Raw genomic sequence first — 11,302 nt, forward strand, 5'->3', positions numbered from 1 at the left:
AATCTGAAAATATTATTCCAAATTTTGGGAAAAACTCTCTTAAAAATCACACCAGGTCACACCAGTAAGCCTTTAGGATTTTTTCTCATCTTCACTTTATCCTTAAATCTCAACATTTTTATCAAAAACATCATTCTGTGGTGGTCAGGAAATACCTGAATTAATAATTTTCTTTCTCTCAAGCCTATTTTGCCTTCCTCATTGGAAGACTGTCCAGTCTGGATAGCTGTGAATGAAGATGGTATCAGCATACTGGATTATAACACAATGGTATGTTGAGGAACACTGTTTAAGATAAATACCTTACCTACCACAGAAGGAGATTCCCCTGAGTCCACTGAAAGTCACTAACAGTTTGTCTTTAACATCAAATGGATCCAGAAGTTAGTTTGTAAAAGTCAGAAATAAGGGAAGTCAGTGTTATGTTTGAACACTCCATAGACAAAGAAAAATTACAGCTGCAATGTAAGGTAGGGCAGCAAACATGTTCATACATCTTGCAAAATCTCAGTGGTCTGTGCTTTACTAACACCATCTGGGCTATAACAAAATCTATACAATGAAGCAGTGAGGCATTGAGCAAACCAGGAGAAAACTAGAAATGTAATTCTCACTTGAGTTTTCTCTGCCAGCTGTTACCTATAGAGCCACCCTATCTACTGCCCTTTACTGCTGGACACCTGGTGTTCTTGCAGGGTGTAGCAATATAAACTAATAGTTTAAGGTGGAAATTTGGAGTTTTTTACAGAACTATGATTTTTTCAAACTCTCTGTCTGCAGCATTTGAAGGTCTCTTACTCATACTCCTCTGTGCTGACCTTTGGAGGCTGTCGAGATGACTTCATGATTGTAGTCAGTCAAATGAAAGAAAGAAGTTCTGGAAAAAATAGCACTGAAAAACTCCTCTTCACAATGGCAATTCCAAAGGTAATTACAAATGAAAAGTGAGTTTCTTTCCAGCTGGCAGCATCAGGACTAGGTGTTTTGTACAAGCCCTGGGGACTGGTACTTGTGGCTGCTGCACTAGCTATATACGTTCAACAAATCCTTGGTAAGCTGGAACCTTTGAACAAGAGACTTACTCTACCTAACTCTTAAAGACAGAGCTTTGTTTTAAAATTTCATGGGAAAAAGCCAAAAGCTATGCAGTCAATAGATTCTAAAAATCAAAGGGCATTCTTACCTCTAACTGGCCTACAGTTAATAATTTTCTCTTTTCCCCAGATTGTTGAAGCAACACTTCTGATTGCCAGCTACATTAACTATCGTTCGAGTCCTTCACTGCTGTCTTCCATACAGCCCTCACGAAGCAGAACACCTGCTAAGAAGCCCTGGGAGACTGAAAATCGGTGCTTTTTTCCTTCCATGCCCCGAAGCACTAAGGGGCCCACCCTGCTCTGAGGGCTTGTTCCAAATGAGCTGATTTTGTTGGTTATATACCACATATTAATGCAGGCTCTGATTTTTTTTCCATAATAATAGACAAAGTTCCTTAGAGGTAGCGGCAGTATACTTTCTCTTAACAAAGAAGTTGATTTGGGGGACTGTGCAGGAGTTTTCTTTCTATGACACATTCCATCCAAAATACCATTCCTCAGGTCATTTGCCTGCACAGTGCTCCAGTCATTACATCTGCACTCATTCTTCCATCTCCTACTGTACTGCCTTGCTTTACAAGCACATACATTTTCTTCGATCCCTCCCATTTTCAGCTTTCAAAAGACAGAAACTTTCATGTCCTTGCTCAGACATGAAAGAAAGACATTGCTGAGAAGGAAGAGGAATTAAACTCACAAGAGTAATTCTGATGCAAGTCAGGGGTGATTTCAGATCTGAAATAGTGAGTATAGGATTAGAGTTCAGTGGTACTTAAGAGTATTTTCAACTTTATTTAAAGGTGGAAGCCTAGGGTCTTTGCACGTTGCATAATCAGAACAACTGGGACTGGAACAGTGTCAGAGGATGCCCTGGCTCCTACAGGACCAATGCATTTCAGAAACTGATGCTGTTCTATGCAATAGATGAGCATTAGATTGCTGCTGCAGGGCAGGGCTCAGTGTGTCACATGCTCCACTGGCAGGCAAGCACTTTCAAAGACTTTCTGATAACCACTGTTGCAGATGTGTTTGGAACTGCACATTATCTCAGCCAAAGGAAGACAAGGCAAGCAAATTTTGTGCTTTTTCTATCTTTCAGCAACTAGGACAGATCTTCCCAGACAAGCTCTGTCATTCTGACTTGACAGAAGCTGCCTCTTTCAAACTCCTGCTTCCTTCCTGTACCATTAGCAAGGAGGAGGTAGTCAGCAAATGTGTACTCATGTTCTTCTGACTTTCCTAAAGAATGTTGGTAGGTTTGATTTTTTTTTGATATGTTTCAAAGGGACTTCATTATGAGAAGGTTATTGAATTTTAAACAAATAAAACAAAAATAGTGATTCTTCATAAAAAATCTAAGTCTACTTAGTTTAAGTTCAGCTATTTTGATAAGCATTCTAAAAAAGCTAAGAAAGAATAACTGCACTTGAAAAGTACCATGTCCAACTTCATAATAATTATGCATTCATGGGCAACTTTCCCACATTAAAAGAGTGTGGATCCAACCACTAGACCGAAGTCAGTAACAGCAAACCAAAGTTATTGGCAAATAAACAAACCAACCATACCAGTGTTTTTACTCCCTAGTACCTGCCACTAACCTAATGCACGTGGGGAGCTGATACATCAAGAAGCTTTAGTTTCATGGTTATGGTGGGTGCAAAACCACAAACTAAAAGAGAAGAGCAGGGGACAGACAAAAATTGTTCTAAGCAATCCCTCATCGGCATCTTTGTAATATGAAACAAAACCCAAACAACCAAACAAAACAAACCCAACCCCAAAATACCCCATGGTGAGTTAAAGAAACAGTATGGCAGACCTAAGACAGGAAAAGATTGTATGAACTGTGGCCTGATTTGCACATACTGTAGTGTACCCACTTGCTATGAATTTAAGGACCATCCCTTGAAGGTACAGAAAAGGGTAGAAGCTTTCTGAGCCGCAAATAACTTTAAGAAGGTATTTAGTCATTTCTGTTTTCCCTTAGGTACTTTCCAGTGACTATATATCCTGATAGTAGTTTGTATTTCCTCTCTCTCACACAATTACCTTAGTATAGCTATGTCAGTTTGAATACACAAAGTGTTAGACCTCCTCACTCTATCACCTGTGCCTGACAATTTTTCCTGTATCTGAAGGTCTGTTTGACAGTTTGCTTCTGGTATCCCACCAGTAACAAAGCTGCTTCAGAATAGGCTGAAGCCATCACCAATGCTGGGGATGCTCAAAGCATAGAAGTCTCCAGTTCACAGGCTGTACTTCCTTACAGTACTAACACTCATCTCCACAGAGACTTGAGGAGACTTGAACCAGGGCAAACAGGAAGCAGAGATGTTAAAGAAACAGGAGCTCTCCTGAAGCTCATTATTTTCTGCCACAATAGCACTTTAAATTGAGAAGCATGATACACAGAACTTTCTTCCTTGTTTCTTAAAAATATTCACCAGTACTTGAGTGTTTCAGGGACCACCCCACTCTGATGGATGCACATACCCCTCCTATTTATAGCTTACCTGTCTTCAAACACCCCACCCTGTGTAGATACCTACTTTGTATGATTCTTTCATAGAGAAAATAATTGTTTATTTTAATCAATGCTTTTGGCAATGACTGTTAATGCAGCATAGAATGAGATGACAAAAGCCTTTGTGTTCCTAACTGCTGTGTGTATGTAAAAGGCTGTCTGGACGATACTGTGAGATTTCTGTTTGTTCTTAATAAAATGTAGCTCGTGAATTAATAACCATGAATTAAATGCGTATTATCACCAGAATGAAAGAAACTATTTTAAAAGCCAAAATATTCTTGATGTAAACAAAAATGAATATACATTGTGTTTGGTATCCAGGCACAAACCCGCCCTAGACTGATTCCTTGTGTCTCCTGCTGATCTTCTCTCAGCTTAAGTGGATGACTATACCATGGGCACAGGATGTACACTCCTTCAAAAGAGTGCTAAAACAATCTTTCACACTTCCTACTGTGACAGCTTCTTGGTAATTTCTTCAGTGCACATTCTGACGACTTAATAGGATTTTTACAGCAGTCAGCATTCCCAGCATTCTTGAGCCCACAGCTCTGTCCACTCTGCTGAGACATCTTTTCTGACACAAAAGGCAGTGGCACATCCCCAAGTTGCTGCCTTTCACTTGGACAATGAGAATACTTCCTGTGCCATAAGCTAACCTCTATCTTTCAAACTTTGTGGCACCGTGGAAAAAAACCCACAAATTCCCTTATTGCATGATGGTGTGGTGCCAAGTGTTCATTTACAGATTTTGTGGACAATCACAGTACAGCACTGTATGCAAAATAAGCATGAATCCAGGCTCCTGCTGACTTGTGTGTTTTGCTCATTTTGACACTTCAGTCGCCTCATTTATATTACTAAGGAAGCATGGAATATAAAGAGAGAAAAATACTGTGTGTTACAGTAACTTGTAGCTTATCAACAAATAAGAATTTCCCAACCTTAAGTTACTACCAAGAGCATAGATCAACAAAACTTTATTCACATTGTCATTACCATCATTCTCAACAACACATATGCCTCATAGAGTAACTGATGCAGCCTTTTAAATGCCACATCTTTTCCATGTCCTGTGTCAATAGGCCCTGCCCCATTCAGCAATGGGTTCACATTTTCCCATATTCCTTTTGCTACTTAAGTACTTACTTGAAACCATTCTTGTTGCCTTTGACATCCCTCAACTGATTTACCTCCAGCTGGGCTTTAGCTTTTCTACCTACATCTCCAACGGTGTAGCTGTATTCCTCCCAAGTTACCTGTCTCTAATTCCACCTTCTATCTACTTCCTTTTTGTGTTCAAGTTTTGCCAGGAGCAGCTTGCTCATCCATGCAGGTTTCCTGGCATTTCTACTTCACTTCCTGCTCATTGGGATAGATCATAAATCTATGATCATAAATGATCCTTGACTATCAATCAGCTTTCTTGGACCCCTCTTCCCTCTAGGGCCCCATCCCATGGGATTCTTTCAAAGCAGATCCCTGAAGAGGTCAGTCTTTAGATCTCTTATGTTTATTTCATTAAACATAACTGAATGCAACAGTTTAATTTTCTGGTTTTGTCTTTCTGAAATTTTCCTGGGATCAGGAAGTTACCACCTGAGCCTGCACATCAGCTTTGGTATTTAGAGTGTATTTTTCAAACAAAGGGTTAAATAAAACCCAAAGAATGCATACTTGTGGCAGTCCAGCCAAGGTTATTTTATAATTTTAGCATAATTTTCAGATGCATGAAAGAGTAAAAAATTGATGCATTTTCTTGTCTCCCTTTGCCCTATTTCCCCATAATTATTTTCTGGACAGGCAAGAAAAAACCTTTTCTGTCTGAGCCTAAAAAGTTCTGGTCATGGGGCAGTTTTGCTGCTTTTCCATGTGTCCCTCTGAGTCCTGCTGAAAGTTTGCTGCCTTTTTTTCAGCTATTTTATTCCACTTCATTGTGGAGCTGTCTTCCTCTGCTCCAGGATCTCTTGACAACTTTTGTACACTTCTATCAAGCAGTCCAGACGTGGCTTGGAGCTCTAGAAGGCAAACAACAGAGAATCAGGCTCTGCACTGGCTGTAAAACAGGTGGAAAGCTTGTAATTTCCCACTAGTGATACAGGCAGAGATAGGACTGGGGAGAGTTGACACCAAGCTATCAGGAGGGTGTATCTGTCAGGAATGCAACAGCCAGATACCTGCAACTGATCAGCTTCCTCACATAGTCTGTGGTGAATAGATTCCCCTTGTGTGTGTTCATTTAGAAGTAATCCATCAAACTCCAGGTGTCTGATGTGAGCTGGGGACAGAGGAATGCAAAGCCATTCCATAAGCCGTACCTGCCCTGTGATGAAAAAATGCCAGTCCCTAAAGCTGTCAGGTCAGGACATGCAGCACCATTCTGCAGCTAGCCTGAATCACCAAGGCAGAAATACTCCCCTTTCTCAGCTCACAGTTCACAGTGACAGCCTGGAAGAACATCCACCCCTCCCCACCTATCACCTTGTCTATTAGGCCATGCTCCCTCTAAGGAACAGCAAATTTCCATACACTGATCTGCCATCCTAGAAGATCTCCACTCTGAAAAATCTACCTTCAGGACATGGAATTTAGACACCTGACTCTACTGCCAACATAAGGACAACAGAAGGTTAACTGAAAGCATCAATTAATTTTACCCAAACAGTAAATAGTGGTCAATGATCTTTCATCAATTCTAACCTGGGAGCAGATTAAAACCAGCAAGGAGGTGAAAGTTTCTCAGTCCCACAGTCCCTATGATCCTGTAACTTTTGAGCTCCCAAAACAGCATTACTGTGTAAAGTCCATCAAATGCCTCCTTGCAAGAGTTGCTTAAGAGAACAAAAGGTCAATTTCAGTGCAAAAGGGCTCCTGGGCTCAGTGATATGGGAAATTGTATTTTTGAAGGTTGACATAACAGAGGAACCCAGTGAAGGAGACACAATAAAGTTATTAATCATTGCTCCTTCAAAACTAAGTAACATACTAACTTGCATGTTAAAATAAGAATTACAGATAGGTACTGAATTTCAAAACAGAACAGTTCCATACCGCCTTTGCTGGTGGAGTCAACTCTACCAGTACTAAGGTATTTTCATGAAAATAAAACTGTCAGAGTTGATAAAGAAAAAAAAAAAAAAAAAGAGAGAAGCAATACAGATGCCAGGCAGACCCCCTGAAGCTGGAAAGGGAACATATCTAACTAATATCAGGTACTTGAATGCAGCTATCTGGAATTTATTAGTTGTTGTTTTCCAACAAATCTACTTTTCCCATTGTCTATATGAGAAATAGCTAATTTATATTACTGTTACTAAACATCTTTACAATTGTGGGACTGAGTTAGCAGCAAGTATCAATGGAATAGCCTACTTATACTCCTAAGTATTTAGCTGAAGACTGACTGTATCCAGTCACAAACTGTATGCAGATTACAAAACAGTCACCAGCAGCAGGTGAATTAAGGACAGAGAGGGCTATACAGCTCAGAAGTCTAAGAATTGAGGTTATCTCTGTACTGCTTACCACCCCTCAAGGATCAGGGCATTGTTGTGTTAGGCACGAATACACACAAAGCAAATCCATTCCAAAAATGGGATTATGAACAGTCAGAACATGTTAGCAAGAGAAGAGAGAGGGGAGACGAGGTAACAGCAACACAAACAAGTTATTATACATTAAGCAAATTGGTCGTGGCTTGTACTGTGATCTTTGTCAGCAGGTCAGGCAGGGGAAGTCATTCCAATGCCAAGGAGGTTTTATGAGAACTTTTGGCACACAGAGTTGAGAGAAAAATCAACTGCAGCACCATGCCAGAGTTATGGTGGTAACCCTGAGCACAGGACTGCACAGAAAGCTCACAAGTCCTCAGTACCCTCTGGGAGCCTAAGACTTCTAGTTCATGCTAACTCCTGGCAGGGTTCAGATTGACACAACTCCCTGTTCTTTGAATGGAGAGCAAATGAAAAACCCATCCCTAGTATGTAGTTCTGTGAGACTTCAAATATTACCCACCCTGACAGCCTAGCCAGGGAAAGGCAACTGTCATCATCTACCTGTAGTGGAATAAAGATATGCTTACACAACTGGTGCACACACAGAGACCACAATCTCGATTTTTCCACCATTCAGTCAAACTCACCTGAAAGAGTGGCACAACCTCAGATACTCCCTGAGGATCATTGGGGTCCTGGAGGAGGATACACAGGTAGTAGATAACTTTTTGCTACAAGACAAACAGACAAACATCACTGGAGTATAAAAATGCTACCAAACTGCCTGGAGTTAGCACAGGAACAGGATCTGTTTGAACTCACTGGGTGGAAGGCAAATCCTGCCAGGTCGCAGTCAAGTCCACAAATTTGTATTGATAGCTTTCACTCAATAAGGAAATAATTTTACCTGGTTTTTTTCTATTAAGTTTTTAACCTGAAAAGAACACATACATGCTGAAAGGGTAAGGTCTGCTTTTCTACAGGAGCTTTGCAAAAAACCCTGGCAATAGGAGAAATCACCATTTGTGTTGTCTTAGCTTCTCATCTCCACCTTGACTACATATGGAGCTGGGCATCAGGATTTGTAAGAACAGCATAACACAAAGAACTAAACCTACTAGCTCAAAGTCAGGGGCATCACCTAAGAAATGGATTTGGCCTTTTCAGGTTATTTGTTCCATTTGAGTTCTCCTTTAAAGGAGAGAGGTGAGAGACTAAGGAGAAAAATCTGAAATAAAGCTCCTGATGTCAGTAAAGCTACAGATGGGGCTGTGTTTAATTGCTCTGGTAAATCATGCTCATGAAAATACACTGGATGTGAGTGTGCCCACAGACACAGGAATACAGACTGTGTATGATTACCATATGGATGGCTTCATTGATAACCACATCCTTCACTTGACCCATCTCAATGAAGGTTGTGCTCTCTTTCCCTGAGGCATAGGACGAAGTCACCTGAATGCCGAGGGAGCCGATGACCAACAGGGATTCCTGGTCAATCTTCACGAAGTGCAGGTATATGATGAGGCCAATCAGTGTGATGAAGATGGCAGCAGAAAGCACCATGCTGTTCTGTAATGCAACCAAGCAAAGGCAGAGCTCTGGTCTTACCATTACTTTAACACAGCTTTAGAGAAAGTAAAATTGCACAGCAAATTGTATATTAAAGCTACACTTGCAAAGCATTTTTACTTAGGTAGAGTCCTTTTATTCACCTGGCTGGCTGATACATATGTAGTGAGATTTAAATCAGTCTTTGCAGTATGGACTAAAAGAATTGGGAGCCAAAACTGAAAACTGCAAGAAAATTCTATTCCCTTCCAAGTTCAGTGCAGAAATCTCAACCCAAACAAGCCAGTTATATCAATGACAGTGTACTATACCAGCTTCTATAAAGATGATGTCACTGACAAAGAAGTGTTGTGAAATGTTTACTAGAACCAAGCATGGATTCTCAGAGCGGAAGAACCCTCCCTCAGGATAAACACTGGCCTGGTGGTTTTCCTATTACAAACTGCCAGTCTAAACTTGTTCAGACCTCACCCTCTTCTTGCCTTAAATACCAATCCAAAGAAAATTTGCTTTCTCCTGTACTTTGCTTAAGGACCAATGTATTTTGCATGCTGCAATCCTGGGGTTGCTGTTACATTTTAATATATAACTGATGAAACTATAGTCACCAGTAAGTCATCTGAAGACCTGGTAATAAAATAAATTCTAAAGGTCCACAACCTACAACCTCTTTCTGGGACATGTTTTAGAGAACTCCAGGCCACATACCCATGAATCAAAGTTATAACTGACACCTCCTAGAGAGCCAGAACTACACAGCCCTACTACTCAAGCTGGGCCCATACCACCATGTGAGCTGAAGAAGCCATGGCTTCAGAAAGTATACAGGACTTCTCCAAAAGTTTGTTATCAAGGAAAAAAAAAAAAAAAAAAAACAGTCATGAAGCACAGACACTGAAAACCACAGAAAGAGAGAGTCACTTTCAAACCTGATTTCCTGGCAAAAAAAAAGAACTGCAGTCACTTCCATGTAGGCTGCAAGAGCATGTGTAAAGGCAAGCAGGAGGGCAATGGGTGGTAACCACTAGCTAAGGTGTATGCTTTCATAAGAAATGAAACTCAAACATGACCATCTTTTCCTATCTGACTCCTGAGAACTGACTCATGCTGCAACCTCTATCTTCATTTCTCAGGAAAGTTTACTGAAAAAAATTGATGTGCAACAGTCAAAGCATGAGTCACAGTGACCAGCTTCTTTGGTCAAGCTACTGACTTCAGTCTGGACATAACTGGTCTGGGTCCAGTTTTTGATAAATCCAAAAGCATTAGTTTTGATACCAGCAGCTTTTGAAATCAGTACTGCAAACAAACATCTTTCTGCCTCAGCTATGAACTGTGATGACATTCATGGTGCAGTGCTCTCTTGAGTCACTCAGAAAAATTCCTTTTGGGGATTAACAATCATTTACCTTCTTCAATTCCTCCTTTATTCCAGATTCTCACAACCCATCTCTTCAAGTGAGCACGTGTTATTTGGACTCACAAACATGTGCCAGACATCACTCAGCACCCAGGCATACATCTACCGTATCTGTCAAGAGGCTACAAACCAACAGAGGCACCCGAGAAGCCACCAGGGGCAAGCAGGTGGCAGCCAGCGGCCCCCAGGCTGGCACAGCTCTCCCTTTGCCACCACACACCCATCAGCTCGGCGTTCCCGGGGCGCGGGGGATGCCCCGGAGTGGCGCTGAGCGCCTTCCCACGGGCTCCGGCCGCCCTCCATGCCCCGCTCGCCGCTAGCCAAGGCTGCTCCGGGGACACGCGCGGCCACCCAGCCCGCGGGACTCCCCTGAGCGCCCCGGTGCGACAGCGGGACGAGGGCTGAGGGGCGCAGCCGGCGCCGGGCCCGAGCGGCGGAGGGCCCGAGGGCGGCGGCGGGGCCGGTACCTCGCTGAGCGCGAAGAGCCCGTAGGCCGCCAGCCAGACGGCGGAGGTGGCGGCGCTGAGCGAGCGCAGCTGCAGGCGGGGGCCGCGCACCGCCAGCTCCCGGCAGGACGCGCTGTGCTGGCGGCGCCGCAGCGCGATCGGCGCCCCCGAGGCCGAGCGGAACCCGCGCTCCTCCGCCATGCCGGGCAGGCGGGGCCCGTCCCGCCGGGCGCACCTCCCTCCCGGCCCCCGGCGGGAGGAGCCTGAGCCGCGGGGAGGCTCCGCAGGCACTGCCCGCTCCCTCCTGGCCGCCTGCTGGGCCATGCCGGCGCCCGCTCTGTCCCCAGGGCGGTGCTGCTGCTCGGTTGTCTCGCTTGGTTGTACCTCGCCAGGCGTCTTTCCTTAATCCCGATGACATCAGCGGTTTCTGCCGTTAGCACATGTTGATAATTCATTGCTTGCTTCCTCTGTTTATGGAGTATCAGTTTTAAAAGGCACAGGGTTTAGTGGTGCTGTATGTGTCTCTTGCCGTGATGAAGAGGCAGGTTTTCATAGAATCACAGAATGTTAAGGGGTTGGAATGAACCTTAAAGATCATCTGGTTTAAACCACCTACTGTGGACAAGCACACCTCACACTAGACCAGGTTGCTCAAGGCCTTATCCAACCTTGCTTTGAACACTGTGTTGGGGCATCCACAACCTCCCTGGGCAACCTGGTCCAGTATCTCACCACCCTCAAAG

The 11,302-nt window shown here is 43.1% G+C and overlaps 2 protein-coding genes across 3 annotated transcripts in view; one reads left to right on the forward strand and one right to left on the reverse strand.

The window, feature by feature from the left end:
* Positions 1–1,401, forward strand: part of PLEKHH1 (pleckstrin homology, MyTH4 and FERM domain containing H1) — a gene marked incomplete at both ends in the record, with an annotated part of 42,696 nt that extends 41,295 nt beyond the window's left edge. Inside the window, 3 exons of the mRNA XM_082282955.1 lie at positions 184–270; positions 781–927; positions 1,225–1,401. Of these exons, the coding sequence (XP_082139081.1) occupies positions 184–270; positions 781–927; positions 1,225–1,401 (411 nt within the window). The remainder of the gene's footprint in view (positions 1–183; positions 271–780; positions 928–1,224) is intronic.
* Positions 1,402–5,124: 3,723 nt separating this feature from the next.
* PIGH (phosphatidylinositol glycan anchor biosynthesis class H) lies at positions 5,125–10,773 on the reverse strand. 2 transcript variants are annotated; one of them, XM_082284139.1, is made up of 4 exons: positions 10,581–10,773; positions 8,484–8,693; positions 7,769–7,852; positions 5,125–5,645 (listed from the first exon to the last, which is right to left on the reverse strand). In XM_082284139.1, exons 1-4 carry the CDS (start codon positions 10,758–10,760, stop codon positions 5,559–5,561), a joined length of 561 nt encoding a protein of 186 aa, XP_082140265.1. In that variant the 5' UTR covers positions 10,761–10,773; the 3' UTR covers positions 5,125–5,558. The 2 variants fall into 2 exon arrangements, 1 of the variants encoding a protein (XP_082140265.1); XR_014226535.1 differs by having other exon boundaries at positions 5,629–5,645; positions 7,944–8,693.
* Positions 10,774–11,302: the final 529 nt, after the last annotated feature.

Source organism: Coloeus monedula (assembly GCF_965178545.1).
Source record: "Coloeus monedula genome assembly, chromosome: 6".
NCBI lineage: Eukaryota > Metazoa > Chordata > Aves > Passeriformes > Corvidae > Coloeus > Coloeus monedula.